The sequence below is a fragment of the Magnolia sinica genome, chromosome 1, assembly GCF_029962835.1.
Source record: "Magnolia sinica isolate HGM2019 chromosome 1, MsV1, whole genome shotgun sequence".
Lineage (NCBI taxonomy): Eukaryota > Viridiplantae > Streptophyta > Magnoliopsida > Magnoliales > Magnoliaceae > Magnolia > Magnolia sinica.
In genome coordinates, this window is record NC_080573.1 from 120456526 (window position 1) to 120475140 (window position 18615).

Genomic DNA, 18615 nt, shown 5'->3' on the forward strand with positions numbered 1-18615 from the left:
AATGATCAAGTGGGCCTATGTTTTGTGCAAAATCACTATAATTGAATGGACGAATTATCTCATCCATCCACCTTTGCATGTCATCGAATTAATGCTTTGGATCATCTGATCATTAGGATTTTTTAAGGACAACCTATGAAAAACTAAAGACACCAAATGGATGGCTCAGGTCAGTGATGCAGATGCCAACAAATCCAAATGCAACTAGGCGCATGGAAGGTTCCCCTACGCTGAATACACTGAACCCACTAGATAAATTCACCGCCACTGGCATTCAAGTAATTTATTCACATCAACCGGGCCACAACATATTAAACTGTCCAAATCATGCGTCCTTCTTTCGAAAGTAAAGATTATTTTATTATCTACCCCACTTGCGGACATTTATTAGACGGTTGAAAATGAACAATCTCAAGTAGTCTTATAATTTCAATGAACAACCGTCAATCAATCAGAGGTTAGGATTGCACAACCGATCTGATTTTGGGACTGTAATTTAATGGCGGTGGGTCCACAATTTAGTCATTTTAATTTGAGTTAATGTTTGCCGCATGTAATTTCAGCTGTGTATCAAGTCTTGTACGCTGCTAGAGTATCTAATAACTCCCTTTAAATATAGGGGATGCGATCGGCACAAAGTTATTTTTGCATCAAGAGTCTAAAAATCAGGCAGATCTAAAACTCATGTGTGCCATGGATTGAACGCTTGAAGTTGGCAGAAGTTTTGTATCAAAATGATATTTGTGCCTACACTTAATCTGAGTGGTAATAACCTTAGGAATGGTTTGGATGGCATGTAAACATCAAGGCCATCTCCGTTTCAATAGTGGACATTTCCATACTTATTGTTTCATTTGTTGTGGCCCACCTGAGCTTTGGATTTGACTGTTTTCTAGTATCCCATTCCATTGTGGTCTCTAAAAACATATTGACAGAGTGGATTTATCACAGACATCTCCATTTGAACTAGAATTTTTAGTCTAATTGTATAGCATCTTTATTAATATGAGCTAATTTGTAAAAAGTAAGCTTTTATTTTAAAAATATATCATTTATTACATTTTTAATTTTATTGTTTCATATTTTAGAAACTAATAAAAAAATTCTTAAACAGTAAATAATGAAAAATGGTGGGCCTTACTTGAAGGATGACCTAGTGGGCCCCACATAATGGATTGTCCACATCAAAGGTCAGTCCTTAATGACAAATGGTCTGCATTCAAGACAGCCCTCATATGATAGATGACCTACATCAAGGTGAGCTCCACATAATGGACAGTCCATGTTAAAGGTCAACCCCTAGTGATAAATGGTTCACATTTAAGATAACCCTCACATGATGGATGACCAACTTTGAAGGTTCAGCTTACATGATGAACAATCCACGCCAAAAGTGGGCTTAATACAATGGAACAATCCATATCTAATGTCCGACGTAATAAGATGGCCTAAATGTCTTAAAACTTAAGGATTATAGTTATCCAATCATTTGCCATTTGGGGTACCATGAATCTATGGCATGATTCACCAAAACAATGGTATAGATTGCTCTCACGGCCGTGTTGTTGTAATATTCAAAATAACATCAACTATCCTTTGAAAAAAAAAAAAAACTCTTATTTAAATATTTTACTAAATATTCTTATTTCAAATAAAAACTTATATGAATTTTGAAAACAATGATTATATCAAATGAGTTTATTTAAAACATGAGTTAAAATAAAAAAGACTTTATTAAAATAGCTCTTATTTGAAAAGTTCTTATTAAATTAGACTAGATATGCCAAACAAGCTGGAGACCACCTTATGGCTCGTGTGATCTCCACCATACGTGGACCCTACTCGTTGGTGATTGTAACCACAACACGACTTGGATCATGACAATTTATTGAGGGCCAAAGAAGTTTTATATCAAGCTGATATTTGTGTTTTACCTTCATCCATGTCCGTCTGATCTCATGAACAGGTTGGATGACAAATAAACATCACTGGGAGCTGTAGAAAGTTTTCAACCGTTGAAATCAATACTTCTACTTTTTCCCATGGTATGGCTCACTTGAGCTTTGAATATCCATTAATTTTGGGTTAAAAACGAATGGACGGCGAAACGAATGGACGGCTTGGATAAACCAGATGCATTCACGGTAGGCCCAACAAAGTTTACTCGGGACGATAAGAACCTACCGAGGCAATCCGATTTGAGAAATTTCCTACTGTACGACCCACATATAGCCCACGAACCTTTTTAAGCCCACTTGCTTTTTAGCTTCCCAAAAAAATAAGCCCCAGATGTACGGCCACATTTCTCTGGTCGAAAACGACCCTGCTTTTTCAGTTTTTAATTTCTGAAAGCTGGGGTTCCTAAGGCTACGGATTATAACCATAGCCATAACCTTAGTGCCACAGCAATCAATAAACCTTCTTTTTTTTTACATGGAGAACTTTATTCTACCTACATTTTTCTCTAATACATATTTATATAAATATGTATATATATGAGCATATATATATATATATATAAAATTCTCTCTTTTTTTTTTTCATTTATTTCTTTATTCATTTAACAAGAATATCTTCTAAACCAAAATTAGTTACTTGATGTATCATATATGATTTTGGGGTAGGAGAAGCTACTTTAGCCAACCAACTTAGTTCTTTTCCAACATTTCATCAGGTCGATGGTCGAAAATCCATTTCATTCACTTCGCAGTCAATTTCATTCATTTCATTCACTTCCCGGTCAATTTCATTAACTTCACGGTGAATTTCATTAACTTCGCGGCCAATTTCATTCACTTCGCAATCAATTTCAATCACTTTACGATCAATTCCCTTCATTTCACCATCAATTCCATGCATTTCACGATCAATTCCGGCAATTCCCCTTCACTGCACGGTCAATTTCATGCATTTCATGGTTAATTCCAGCAATTCCTCTTCACTTCACGGTAAATTCAATTCATTTCACGGTCAATTTCCTTCACTTCATGGTCAATTCAATTCATTTCACGGTCAATTTCGGCGATTCCCCTTCACTTTACTGTCAATTCAATTCATTTCACGGTCAATTCCCTTCACTTCATAGTCAATTTAATTCATTTCACGGTTAATTGCCTTTATTTCATAATCAATTCCATCCATTTCACGATCAATTCCCCTTCACTTCATGGTCAATTCAATTCATTTCACGGTTAATTCCCTTCACTTCATAGTCAATTCCATGCATTTCACGGTCAATTTCGGCAATTTCCCTTCACATCATGGTCAACTCAATTCATTTCACGGACAATTCCTTTCACTTCATGGTGAATTCCATGCATTTGGGGATCAATTCCCTTCACTTCACGGTCAATTCCATGCATTTCACGGTCATTTTCGTGCATTTCATGGTCAATTCACTTCACTTCACGGTCAATTCCATGTATTTCACGGTCAATTTCGGCGATTCCCCATCACTTCACAGTCAATTCCATGCATTTCACGGTCAATTCCCTTTACTTCACGGTCAATTCCATGCATTTCACGATCAATCCCTTCACTTCATGGTCAATTCCCTTCACTTCACGGTCATTTCCATGCATTTCACGGTCAATTCCGGCAATTCCCCTTCACTTCACGGTCAATTCCCTTCACTTCACGGTCATTTCCATTCATTTTACGGTCAATTCTGGCGATTCCCCTTCACTTCACGGTCAATTCCATGCATTTCACGGTCAATTCCCTTCACTTTACGGTCATTTCCATTCATTTCACAGTCAATTCCATGCACTTCACAGTCAATCCCCTTCATTTCACAGTCACGATAACATTTATTTTCCATCCAATCTATTCATAAGGTCACAAAGACCTAGATGAAGAGGAAAAACAAATTTCATAATGATCCAAAACTTCTGTGACCCCTAAAAGGGTTTCAATGGTAAACGTTCAATCCTCCACTGCCTTTTACAATGTGGTCCACTTGGTAACTAGATCTATCTTATTTTTCATATCAAGCCTTAATACGAGTTCGCCAAATAGATGGACAGTTTGGATATAACACACCTCATAATGGGACCCACAAAAAGCGGTGGGGATAACAGCAGGGAAAAAAAACAGCCAGCGAGTTGGGGTTAACCATTTCACGGTTGGCTGGCTTGTTGGCTGGCTTGTTTTTTTCCATGTTGTAATCCCCACCGCTTTTCATGGGTCCCATTATGAGGTATGTGTTATATCCAAACCGTCCATCTATTTGGCGAACTCGTATTAAGGCTTGAGAAGAAAAATAAGATAGATATAGCTATCAAGTGGACCACACTGTAAAAGGCAGTGGAGGATTGAACATCTACCATTGAAACCCTTTTAGGGGTCACAAAAGTTTTAGATCATTATAAAATTTGTTCTTCCTCTTCATCCAGGTCTTTGTAACCTTATGAATAGATTGGATGGAAAATAAATGTTATGGTGACCGTGAAATGAAGGGGATTAATCGTGAAATGGAATTGACCATGAAGTGAAGGGAATTGACTGTGAAATGAATAGAAATGACCATGAAGTGAAGGGAATTGACCGTGAAGTGAAGGGGAATTGCCAAAATTGACCGTGAAATGAATGGAAATGGTCGTGAAGTGAAGGGAATTGATCGTGAAATGCATGGTTTTGACTGTGAAGTGAAGGAGAATCATTGGAAATGACCGTGAAGTCAAGGGAATTGACCATGAAATGCAAGAAATTGACTGTGAAGCGAAGGGGAATCACCAGAATTGACCATAAAATGAATGGAAATGATCATGAAGTGAAGGGGATTGACCGTGAAATGCATGGAATTGACCGTGAAGTGAAGGGAATTGACTGTGAAATGCATGGAATTGACCATGAAGTGAAGGGGAATTGTCGGAATTGACCGTGAAATGAATGGAAATGACCGTGAAGTGAAGGGAATTGACCGTGAAATGCATGAAATTGACCGTGAAGCGAAGGGGAATCACCGGAATTGACCATGAAATGAATGGAAATGATCATGAAGTGAAGGGAATTGACTGTGAAATGCATTGAATTGATCGTGAAGTAAAGGGAATTGACCATGAAATGCATGGAATTGACCGTGAAGGGGAATTGCCGGAATTGACCGTGAAATGAATGGAATTGACCGTGAAGTGAAGCGAATTGACCATGAAATGCACGGAAATGACCATGAAGTGAAGGGAATTGATCGTGAAGTGAAGGGAATTGACCGTGAAATAGATCGAATTGACCATGAAGTGAAGGGGAATCGCCGAAATTGACCGTGAAATGCATGGAATTGACCGTGAGGTGAAGGGAATTGACCGCGAAATGAATGAAATTCACCGTGAAGTGAAGGGAATTGACCATGAAATGAATTGAGTTGACTGTGAAGTGAAGAAAAATTGTCGGAATTGACCGTGAAATGCATGGAATGGACCGTGAAGTGAAGGGAATTAACCGTGAAATGAATTGAATTGATCGTGAAGTGAAGGGGAATCGCTGGAATTGATCGTGAAATGCATGGAATTGACCGTGAAATGAAGGGAATTAACCGTGAAATGAATTGAATTAACCGTGAAGTGAAGGGAATTGACCGTGAAATGAATTAAATTGACCGTGAAGTGAAGGGGAATCGTTGGAATTGACCGTAAAATGCATGGAATTGACCGTGAAGTGAAGGGAATTGACCGCGAAATGCATGGAATTCACTGTGAAGTGAAGGGAATTGACCGTGAAATGAATTGAATTGACCATGAAGTGAAGGGGAATCGCTGGAATTAACTATGAAATGCATGGAATTGACAGTGAAATGAAGGGAATTGACCGTGAAGTGATTGAAATTGACCACGAAGTTAATGAAATTCACCGCGAACTGATTGAAATTGACCGCAAAGTGAATGAAATTGACCACAAAGTTAATGAAATTGACCACAAACTGATTGAACTTGACCGCAAAGTGAATGAAATGGATTTTTGACCTGATGGAATTTTGAAAAATAGCTGGGTTGGTTGGCTAAAGTAGCTTCTCCTACCCCAAAATCATATATAGTACAATAAGTAACTAATTTTGGTTTAAAAGATATTCTTATTAAATGAATAAAGAATGAAATGAAAAAAAAAAAAACAGACAGAGAGAGAAATTTTTTTTTATATGCTTATATATACATATTTATATAAATATGTATTAGAGAAAAATGTAGGTAGAATAAATTTCTCTGTCTAAATTTTTTTTTAAAAAAAAGTATACATGTTGCCGCGGCACTATGGTTATGGCTACGGTTATAATCTGTAGCCACTAAACCAGTTGCTCGCCACACAACATGGTCAACCCCAACTCACTGGCTGTTTTTTTTTTTCCCGTTGTAATCCCCACCACTTTTTGTGGGTCCCATTATGAGGTATGTGTTATATCCAACCGTTCATCTCTTTGGCGAACTCATATTAAAGCTTGAGACGAAAAATAAGACAGATTGTAAAATGCAGTGGAGGATTGAACGTCTACATTTGAAACCCTTTTAGGTGTCACAAAAGTTTTGGATCATTTTGAAATTTATTTTTCCTCTTCATCTAGTTCCTTGTGACCTTATAAATAGATTGGATGGAAGCCCTACAAAATTTTTAACGATGAAAATCAATTTTACCGCTGCTCTTTGTGGTGTGGTCCAGTTGATCTTTGGATATGATTTTTATTTTTGTATATAATAATACTCCGAAGTTTTCTTGAAATATGGATGAACGTTGTGGATATAATAAGTACATAACTGTTGGGCCATGTAACTTTGATATCTTTTGAACCATTCGTACAACTCGGAGTTCGAAGAGCGTCTGCGCTCGTCTTCGAGCACCATGCGATCCGCTTCCGGAAGGAAAAAGGAGGGGCATTTTCGACCTGAGAAATGGGGCCGTACAGCTGGGCTCATTGTTGGGAGGTAAAAACAAGTGGTATCAAAAAGGTTGGTGTGCCATATATGGGTCGTGCAGTAGGAAATTTCTCATCCGATTTCCCCCGTTTGAACATAAGCTGGAGTTTGTTGAACAGTAACGGTGGAACGCTCCACCAGTCAACTGTTCCCTTTTAAGTACCCATCGTACAAAACAGCCCGACCGTGCAACAAACAGTTCTGTGGGGCCCAACGTGATGTTTCTATTGCATCAGCTCCGTCCATCATTTGTATTAACTTATCATGCACTACGAGCTCAAAAATCAATAAGATCCAATACTCACGTGAGCCACAAGGCAAGAAAGAATTAGGATGGGACATCCACCATTGAAACCACCTTCACGGGCATGTATGCCGTCCAATCAAAGTGGTGTGGCCTACTTGAGTCTTGGATCTGCCTTAATTTGTGTTCACGCCCTTGCGTTAGCTGACCAAACCAAACGATGGACGGACTGGATTTCACACAGACATCATGGTGGCCCAGAGAGTTTTTTGTTGCACGCGCTCCCTACAACGGGTCGTTTTCCCGTTAGGTGCGCCGCCGATGCTTTTAGGCATGTGGAAAGGCCAAATCATTGATCTGGACCGTCCATTTTACATTCTTCACGGTCCACCATGGAAAATTCACGTGATCAGAGCAACTTCTCTATCCGACCGTTGCCAAAAATAATAGACGGTTGGGATCATGTAAAATAGAAAAAAGGTCAAATGATTAATGAAAGGGAGAAAAAAGAAGAAGAAAAAAAGAATAGAAAACCGACATGAAAAGGTCAACTTTGGAAAGCAACCGCCCCAAAGAATCATCTTGACCATTCCACATGCAGCTTGAAAATCCGACGGTTAGAAAGGACACTACAATATTTGAAACGTCAGGATTAGCTCATCAATATAATTATTTCTTGCTGGGCCATGAAGAGTGACTAGGATCTTGTAGGCGATCCAGACCAATGGTTAGATGGTCCACCTACCAAAACGGACCGATGTGTACTTAGAAGCTTAAAGTGCAACCAGGTGCACTTGCTTCCCTGTCTCTCTCTTGACCCTTTTTATTTGTCGTTGGAAAGCAATTCCTCTGTATTGATTTTTTTTTTTTCTCTCTCATTATCTCATGCTTGCATGAATCTTACTATCTGAGTCCCAGATAAGATGATCTGAGCTCAAATTTTCCCAAGTTGGTGTAATTCCATTTTGAATTTCGAAGAGCTGATCGGTGGTTCCGTAGGTGGTTTTTGTAATCTTGAGAAATGGGGTTTTGAATTTTTCATGTTTGAATAGATATTGGATTTTGATTTGATGGATTTTTGAGTAGTGGGGTTTTCATCGATTATCATTTTATTTAGAGATTTTGATGGGTTTTTCGGATTTCCTTATATTGGAAATGGGTTTTGATTTTTACTGATCAAATCTCAGTACTTTTCGAGGAATTAGCTTTTGATTTTTTACTTACTTTTTGAGGATTTCGGGTATGATTGGTATGGATTGTTTGGTGGAAATCGATGGGTTTCATGGATTTCCATCTAGAAGAAAATGGGCTTTGATGTTTATGGATAATCCAGCAGTTATTCAATAATTTGGGGCTTGATTGTCATGGATTATACGATGGAAATCGATGCATTTCTTGTGATTTCTGGTTCTAGAAAGTGGGTTTTCGGCGTAGCAGATAATTCAGTAGATACCAATGTTCATACCCCCTTTTCAGTCTGGAGGAATTGGGTTTTTGCTAGTGTCATGGCTTCTGATTGCAAACCAGGCGAGGAATCGATTATTGATTTCTGTTTATTAACTTGTAAAAAGACGGGCTTTAAGAATTTTTCCCCTATATAGAACGCTTCGGATTGTTGCCGGTGAACATCTGATTTGAAGTCAGAATCATCGGTAGTTACTGTTAGCCAGTTGGATGGATGCTTTGCAAGTAGTTTCTTCTGCTACCCAAATAGTAGCTAGTATGGTTGGAGCGGTGGGTGCATTAGAAGCAGCCTCGAGGAACCTTGATGAAGCTCCGAAGAAAATCCGAAGCCTTGAGGAGTTTGTATCCGAGCTTGAGAATTTGACACGGCGCGTTAAGCAGAAGCATGTCTACAAGCTTCATAACCCACAACTAGAGCGTCAGATTCAGAGCTTGAATGGGCTGATTGAGCGGTTGCATCCCAATATTACTAAGGCAAGGAAAATTGTGTCCAAGAGCAGAGCTAAGAACTTCGCTAAGGTTGTATGGAGTTCTGTGGTCGGAGATCCGCTCTCAAAGTTGGTCCAATCAATCAGGGGTGATTTGAACTGGTGGCTCGAATCACAGAAGTTGTCCCATGATGTGGAGAAAGTTATAGAGTCTACAGCTAAAGATGTTCCTGTCCTGTTGAGAATCAATTCGGAACGAGGCTACCCAATTTCAAAAAAGTGTCACTATGTGAGAAGGTTATTAGAGCAAGAGGAGTCTAATCGGGTCATCCTGATTGTTGGTTTATCAGGTATTGGAAAATCGTGCTTGGCCCGCCAAGTAGCGTCTGACCCACCGAAGAGGTTCCTGCATGGTGCGGTTGAGCTCACGCTTGGGCAGTGGTGTAGTAGAGTTGTGTGCAATGGAAGTAAAGTTGAATACCATAAGCGCTTAGCGAAGAAAATCTGTAGATTTTTGGTGCAGATTGGTTTCAGGAAGAAGATTGGGGATGACATGGGTGGAGATCTTGAAGACATTTGCTGCTTGCTTCAAGAGGCATTGGTTGGTAAAAGCATTTTGATTCTTCTTGATGATGTGTGGGAGCAAGACATTGTCGAGCGGTTCGCCAAGCTGTATGATAATGATTGTAGGTTCTTGGTGACCACGAGAAATGAAGCCGTTTATGAAATAACAGAGGCTGAAAAGGTTGAAATATGCAAAGATGATATAATGGAAATAAGCAAGGCGATTCTCCTCTACCACAGCCTACTTAGCAATGATGAGTTGCCGGTATGAAAATCAGCAATCTGGTCAATATCTATTTCATTTCTTAAAAGTTGATACTTGCTTCTTTTTTTTTGCTTTGGTAAAATCATGAGTTCTTCTGCAAAGGCATAACACAGCATATTCCACTTTATAACATCTTTAGCAAAATAATGAAGTGTATACTTAGGACATGTTTGGATGCCACTTAAAAATGGAGTTCATCTCATTTTAGTTAATCGTAATTATGTACTAGAGATCTTCTTCTTCTTTTTGGTAAGCATTAAAAACAATCTTGATAACCAACAATGATGATCTCTAATACATTTTTACAATTAACCAAAATGAGATGAACTCATTTTTTAAGTGGAACCCAAACAGGCCCTTAGTGATTACTACTGCTCTTGTGCATCTATATTTAAGAGGCTGAGTTCTATATTCGTTGCAAACAGGTAACTTCCTCGCTCGGTTCCTAATATGTACATGTTTGACCCGTGGTTTTTCATCCCATTGATTGCTTCGATGGTCCCCAACCATGGGCCCCACATGTACAGATTAGGTACCAAACAGGGAAGTTCCCTGTTCATTACGAACAAGAAACTTGGTCTCCTATATTCTACATCTTAAATCTATAATTTTCTGATTCTTCAAATGGCTTTTTCATTGATTGAATGTAGAAGGATTGGATAGTTTGGTTTCCAAGTGTATAAATTGCATCATATGCCAGTGTAGTTCAAAACCAGATTAGTATAGAATTAGCTAACCTTTCATTCGGCGAGAAGTGATAGACGCGTATACAAATCCGCACATACACATATGTGCCTAATGTATTGTTATTTGGCATAAATTGTCATAGACAACTAACGAATATCCTACCATTAAGTACCCATAAAGGATATGCTAGGTAAAATTACACCGCATATGGCATATTTTAATAACATGAGTTGTAGTTGGTCTGACGAACTGAACAAAATTATCTTGTGTGCAATTTGGTATGCTGACGTCCTCTTGAATGATTATTTAGCTCTGCAAAACTGCAAATAGTTGTTCTCTTTGATTTTTTTTATTTTTTATTTTTTATTTTTTTAAAATGGAGTGCGTGCTCTCGCAATTTAATCACTTCTACAACAACCTCTTTCTTGTGTTGTAAATTAGCAAAAGAAGAGGAAACCTAATCATGGGAGAGCAGTAATGCGCACATTCGATATTTGGGTATCAAATATGATAATGTGTTCATGTCATATCGTGTCCAATACTTCAATTTTCTGGTGTAAAATCCATACCTTGACCATTTCCAGTCATATTTGTGGTTTACTCATTCCATATCTGGATATCTTATATGGCAATAATATATCAGATCGTTCCCCTACAAGTATTATTATGGTGCAGTATTATCTCATAGTGAATTTCATCTTTGTCACTGCTAAGCTATTTGCTTTTGCTGCCAAACAAATCAAAGCTACCCTCAGGAAAGATTATGGTCCAACTCCATGGCTTCTGTTCAATCTATTTTCTGCACAATGTATACCTATATATTCTTGAAATGTTTGTCCAGAGATCTCTTTGTGACCTGCAAGTCATCGTCAGTTTAGGCCGTGTTTGAATGAACTGTAGAATCGAATTGTGTAAATGGTTCGATAGAGTGGAAATGACCAACTCCCAATTTCCTTTTCCAGCATTCATATTGATGAACTAGGCTCCAAATTTCAATTATGTTACTTTCAAGTTGGACATGGGAAGAATATTGCTACAACTTGAAGACTACTTCCTCATATGATTCCAAGGGAATGTAATTGCAATTTGATAGTTTCTTGTATATTGAACTAATTATTACAATTTGATTCATCCAAACGTAGTATTAATCCAATGATGGTATCATGCAATTGGAACTGCCCAAACGACACTGGTTCAACACGTTATTTTCAGCATGACTAGTCAACAGATTGTCTTGACTAGATCCGCCGGGTATGGCACTGAGTGCCAATTCCTGATCCTATGCCTATCAAGAATCCAGATATTTGTAGCTGGGACTTCTACGCAGGTTCTGCTCTCATTTTAAAATTTTACTCCTGCTTTGGAATCTCCTCGCCCTCCATCTCTAGTTATTGCTCCCACAATTCCTTCAAATCAAACCAAAAACTGACTGACATGTTTGTACACTTTTGCAGTTTCCAAATTCTAGATATTTATCAAATCAAAATTTGAATTGATAGAGCTTTGATGAAGTGTTAACTTCATAACCTTTTTAAAAATGTGAAATTAAGCAAAGCACAATGCCCAAATTTCCTTATCTGATGCATTGTGGTCAAGTTGGACCCTGTCACCAAAGTCTATGCTGCACACCGTCTTTGGGCGGGTCCCACCATGGATGGACCACTGCCCATGAATCACAAAGATTTGATGATACCACCCATCTGATCGGTGGAGCTTCTGTGTTCAATGCTGACAGTCATTGATTCTTTGCTACTGACCTTTTTATACAGTCAATGTTCGGATGGTTAAGATCGTCCCATGAGCAAGATCTTTCTGCTGTTGCCAATCACTTTGGGACCCAGTTAATGAACTGTCTTGATCAAGAACCATGGTGCCATGTGTCCAACTTCCCGTGGTGCATTGACTACCCATTTCTACTCCCAAATCAACACCAACTCACATGCCCATTCTTGCTTTGTGCAACATAGTTCGACATATGGTCTATCCTTCTGGTACTTGAACATCATGATGATATAATGTTCAACACAAATGTCTATTGATCAATAAGATTGATATTGGTCTGATTACTAAATCCATTTCAAGAATATACATTGAAACATGCCTCGTTGAGAGGCTTTTAATGATTTGGGAAACAAAGTACATTTCACATTGTGGTCTAGCATAGGCCCTTGATTACATTCACTGGGGAAACAAATCCATAGTTAAAAGGTAAAAACCAAAGAAATTTTGTTTGTTACATGATACAAAGTAGAGAGATGCAAATGATGCAAATAACTCCTAATCTATGGTCCTTCGTATTCAGAGTGTCCAAATCATTGATCAAGCTGGGGAAGCCAGAGATGGCCTTCGGTGTGTAGCTATCTCATATAGCTAGTTGGGCATTGGGATACTAGCAAATGATGTGTATCATCTATCTTGAGAGGCATCAACTTCAGATAGTCATATAGCCTTATAGCGTACAAAACCATGAATCATTTTAACATTATCAGGGATCTCATATGCCAAAGATGATGGGGAGAAAGCATCAAATTACATGTTAGTGCTTGCCATCTAGTAACACGGTCCTTAGCATCTAGTGCTTAGGGGTCTTTGCTTGGCACAGGAAGTCAGGCTGAATAAAGAACTAGTCTCAGATCATGACACCTATTATCCTTGAACAATGGCTGAGGGAGTCGTACTGTGTCTGACACAGATGTTGCAATACGCTGGTGCAATGTCTGTCCAGTGGGAATGGGAGTTTTCATACTAGTGAAGCTCACTTGTATAAGTTTTAGTGTTTATCCCAAGATGCAAAGTAAAAAAGTTGTAAAGAGTTGAAGATTCCACAAATGATGCATTTAGAGGTATTCATAGTCCCTGGAGGTCCTAATTACCCTCCAAAATGTAGTTACATGGTTATGGACAAGTGGCAACCTCCCATTGGACGAGAGGAAGTGCATTAAATAGAATCATGAGAACCAGGTAGACTGGTGCCTATTGTAAAAGAGGTTAAGTGTCTGGTGCTTAGGTGCTAGCGCCTATACCTTGACAGACTGGTGCTAGGAGCTCTATGCCTAGCCCAAAGGCTTTTCTGAAGAATCCTTTCGCCAGATAAGTGTAGAGGAAGATTTTTAGGTGCTAGGCACCTAGAGTTGACCTAGATAGGCGCTAGGGCTCCAATGGATTCATCTAGGCTCATTTTAGGGTGTGACAAACTCCATGTCACCATGTAATTACCCAAATAGGATTGTTTGAAGAACCTTTTACCAATCATAGGCCATTTCTTGTAAATTAGAAGTGAACCAACTCCCTCATTGCTCTTTCTTTTATTGTGTATGCTTGTATAAACGGAACCCCCAATGGTATTTCCCCATAGGGACTTGTTTTCTGATTTTCCATCTCGTGCTCCATCACTGACTGGTAGAGTGAATGACTTATGGTTGCTTTTGGATGCACTAGTGAATTGAACTGCTTGGTTTATTCAAGAGAAAATGACAAACTTCAATGATTTTCCAAGCATTCATAGTCAGGAAGAAGACCTCAATTTTCAGTTACGATTCTTTAAAGTCCAACACGGAACTAACATAGTGATGAGGACATCACATCACGTACACCTTTGCACACGTATTAGAGGAGGGGACGGGCCCCAGTCTCTCATGGCTACGCATGTATCCATGTTGAAGACCCCATAGTACATGTACGAGCATCTAGAAGACCCCATACTAGGAATATGCACATAGGTTGCTTTAGGGAGTGATTTGGACCGTTGGATTTGATGGATGCAACGATCGGACCGTTGGATCTCATGGAGTATATGATCGAGCGGTTGATCGTGGACCTTTTTTATCATAGGACATATATATGTTTTAGGATATAGTTTTATATTTGATTTATGCTTTTGGACACTTTATGAGTGATTTTATATGTTTTCCTTAGACTAGGGTTATTTTGGCTAAAAGACAAAAGCATGGACTATTTTGTAATTTTCTTAAAGTGTATGAGACTATTAAAGGGGGGAGGTGACCTCTTTTATGTGTGTTTTTGCTCATTAAAATAAAAAAATAAAAAATAAAAAAAAATAAAAAATAAAAAATCTTTCTTTTCTCTAATATGGGGAGGGTGACCTCTTTTATGTGTGTTTTTGCTCATTTAAAAATAATAATAATAATAATAAAATATCTTCCTTTTCTCTAATATTCATGAGATGTAAGGAAGTCTTCCATGTGATTTGGAAGAGAGATTGGTGCGAGGCCGATATTCCATCAACAAGAGCGTGAGGTTCTCATCTATCCTTTTTGAGTTTATTCTTTACTAGGTATTTGTCACAACTTTTGATTTCTCCCATTCAGATTCTTCATAACCCCTTCTAATCCTTCTTCATCGTTCCCACATCAAACCCAACCTTGGGACCCAAAACCCTACCATATCAAACCCACTCGTGCGACCGTATTCCCTTTTCTTTCCTTCTCTTTTTCCATCAAAACCCTCTCCATTTCCCCATCCAAACCCAAACCCTAATACCTGATTCCAAAAATCCCCAATTTCAACAAATTTTCCAAACCCTAATTCCTAAATTTCCCTTATTCATCTCAAATCCCTAGCCACCAACTATCCAAAACTCTAATTCCCCCCTTAGTTAAAACCTAAATAACCAATCCATTTACCCAAGTTTCCCAATTAAACCCTAATTTCAAGTTTCCCCCAATTTCCCGAAACCCTAGCCTTACCCACACCCAAATCTAGATAGCCCTAGGTAGTTTTAGATTTTCCCCTTTAAGTTAGGATAATCCCTAGTTATTTGGATGTTCCTACATCCATTAGATCATAGTTTCATGTATGTCATGCGGGATGTATGCTTGTTAATTTAGGCTTGAACTTTTCATAATTTCTTCTTAGAATGAGGGAATGTGAGATGGTATTTAGTATGCTTGTGATTTTTACTTATTTAAATTAATTTGCTGATTGATCTCCATTCATTATTTAGTTTCATACATCGGTCCTGTATTAAGTAGTTGCAATTTCAAGTCCAGATCTGCAGCATGTATGCTAAGGCAGGAAATTGCAATTTTGTTGCAATTTTGGTTGTTTACACTTCATTAGATTTGTAATTGAAATTTAATTCAGTACTCGTCTCCTCAATTAGCTGACAAGTCGTAAGTTTTATCTTGTAGAGCACTGCGGAGAGCTTACTGGAACGATGTGGCCACCACCCTCTTACTGTTGCTGTCATGGGCAAGGCTCTCCGGAAAGAAACCCTGGCTGAGAAATGGGAGAAGGCCATTCTCAATCTTTCCACCTATGCCACGTGTGCACCAGGCCCGGTTTCATACGTGAACGAGAAAGAATCCGAAAATACACTAACCATCTTTGGGTCATTCGAGTTCAGCTTGGAAGCCATGCCCGAACACTCCCAGCGGCTTTTTTTTGTCCTCGCAGCATTGTCATGGGCGGAACCCATTCCAGAAGCCTGTCTCGAAGCTCTATGGTCGGTGCTCGGTCAGGACAGCATGTTCCCCCTTGTAGTCTGCAAGCTTGTCGAAGGCTCTCTACTTATCAAAACCGAGGCCTATCCGATGTACCATGTGCACGACATGGTCTCCCTCTACCTCGATGGTAAAATCAACAATGCTGTTGAAATGCTGCTATTGGAATCTTCTGCCGAAGCCACCGCGTCTGTCACTCCGTGGCTCTTCATTTTCGGGAAGGAAACAGTTAAATTGGTTGCTGAGCAGAAGATGAGGTATTTCATTGACGGTTTAGAAGAAAAGCAGGTTGTGGTAACCTTAGATGCTGTCATCCAAGCTCTCATGACTTGTAAGTCCATTTCGGAACTTGAAGCTAGCAGCGCAAGTTTCAGTTGTATATTGGGCCCTCAAATTGCCAATCTGATTTCGGAGGGTTCACCCAATCTCATAGCTGCAGCTGCAAGGGCCTTGAACATATTCAATAAGGATGATTATTGCAAATACATTCAATCTCTTGAAAGCACGGGTGCGGTCGACAAGCTCCTAAGTCTATTAGGAGACTGTAATGATCCCGTCATTCAGACCAATGTCTCTATCGTCGTCGCAAAGATGGCAGAACACGGAAGCCCAGAAACCGTTGACAAAGTCCTCCAAAGTGCATGCATTAGCCAGCTGGCAGATTTGCTCAATCCTGGTGCTGAAGAGTGCCACGAGAGCGTGTTTGCTACTCTGATGTCATTGATAAAGGCTGCCAAGTTGAAGGCAGTGGAGCAGATGTTCGCTGCCGGCATTGATAAGAAGCTCATAGGACTTCTCGAGAATGGATCTGATGTGGCCCAACATTACGCAATTGTCATATTGAAGACATTCCACGAGTTGGGTGGGCCGCTGATGCACGAGTCACTCCGTCCCGGGACATTGAGCCTCCTGCCTTGGCATGCGAGGCATAGCTTGGAGAGATTCATCTTGTCAGACAGAAACATCCCGTTATCGCCAAAGCCTCAGACATTTGAGGATCTCATCCACAAGATCCTCGAAAGAGATAACAGGCGGGTATTGGAGGCGATGCAGGACCTCATTCCAATCATCGAGAAGGCGGGCGACCCGCGGGTCCGAGACATGATACTGCACAGCCCATTGGTGGAAAGACTAGCAGCTCTGTTACAATACACGCATTCTGAACAAAACCGAATGCGATCAGAATCTGCCTTTGTGCTAATGAAGCTTGCCTGCTCAGGCGGAGAACTGTGCATTCGGAAATTCATGGAATTCGACGTCATTCCTGAACTAGTTAAGATGATGCAGTGCCACGCAGTGGAGTTACAGGATTCTGCCTACACAGCCCTCCATGAGATGCTGTCCGGGAATGGTGGGACCCTTGTTTCAAACCGAATGCTTCAGATGGACCTTATAGAAAGACTGGCCCACTTCCTTGACAACAAATCGATCAAAACCAGGGAAGTGAGTGCCCATTGCCTTTTAGACCTTGTCGAGGTGGGCAGCAAGGCGGCTGTGGAACGGATATTCTCCCCGCAGATTGTGGAGAAGCTTGTGGCGCTTGAGAAGATTGGCGGGGATTTCAGCAACACAGTTGTGAGGTTCCTCAAAGGGATGGATAAGTGTAAGCATCTGTCAACTGCTGAACGGAGAGTGATGAAGCTACAGGTGATCAGGAAAGTGCGTGCTGCTGTGAAAGGCCACAAGCTTGAAGCTCATATCATAGCTGCAGTAGAAGCTTGCGTCTCGGAAGGATCAAGAGGAGCAAGTACAAGTAAGCAAAGGAAGTAGCAGCTTACGTTTTTACACTTGTTCGAATACAGTGAAATGTGTAATCTTCAGGCGGAGTACTAAATGAAAACCAGTTCATCAGACAGCACGGTATGGATGGTTCATGCCTGAATTTTGCACGGGACTTGTATCGAATCAACATGAGATTTTCACTCATTATATTGAAATGCGACATGGTGCACAATGCATTTTGCTACATTGGATGTAGGTGTTTGATCGGCATTTGAATTTTTCTAGAGAATGTTGATGTGGGGGCCTTCTTCTGAAGTTTGGAAATAGCATTCAGAGCTCAAGATTGGAGCAGGAGCTGAGGGAGACCACCCGCCCGTTAAGTGATGTTATCAGGCGGTTCGCCATGCAACTGGTTTGAGTGGGGTGCACCGGAAGGCGGACGGCAGTCCGGCAGTCCTGCAGTTCTTGCCCTGAAGGAATTTGGACAGTGAAACCTGTAAGTGGAGTGGAATTTTTGTTTTAGCTGTCCATTTGTTTTGTATAGTGTGACTCACCTGAGAGGTGAAATGGCCTGATTTTTATGCCAAAAGATCTAAACAATGTGGTGGGCCCCAGGAATGAAATGACCTGATTTAGATTGTCGCCCATCTGATGGAAAGCTTATATGTGACATATTAGTATGTGTGAATGTGCGTGGGTCGACAGCAAGTGAAGATTAGAAAACCTCAGGGAAATCATCTTATCAAAGACCCCTCAAGCAGGGCATGCATTTTGTGGGACCAATCACCACCACTGGATTGCCTATGGCCAGAAAAAAAGAAAAAAAAGAAAAAGAAAAAAACGTTTGATTGGACAAATCCAACCGTTGTTTTTTGTG

The 18615-nt window shown here is 39.9% G+C and overlaps 1 protein-coding gene across 1 annotated transcript; it reads left to right on the forward strand.

The window, feature by feature from the left end:
* Positions 1-8011: 8011 nt before the first annotated feature.
* On the forward strand, positions 8012-18408 carry LOC131255990 (uncharacterized). The gene is made up of 2 exons (XM_058256965.1): positions 8012-9867; positions 15705-18408. The coding sequence occupies exons 1-2, from the start codon at positions 8821-8823 to the stop codon at positions 17784-17786; spliced, it is 3129 nt and encodes a 1042-aa protein (XP_058112948.1). The 5' UTR covers positions 8012-8820; the 3' UTR covers positions 17787-18408.
* The last annotated feature ends 207 nt before the right edge of the window (positions 18409-18615 follow it).

What these genes read in the sequence shown, in the direction of transcription:
- LOC131255990 (XM_058256965.1), top strand. Translation starts at nt 8,821, where the DNA reads ATGGATGCTTTGCAAGTAGTTTCTTCTGCTACCCAAATAGTAGCTAGT. An exon ending in TTAGCAATGATGAGTTGCCG is followed by an intron (nt 9,868 to 15,704) that starts GTATGAAAATCA and finishes TTTATCTTGTAG; the next exon opens with AGCACTGCGGAGAGCTTACT.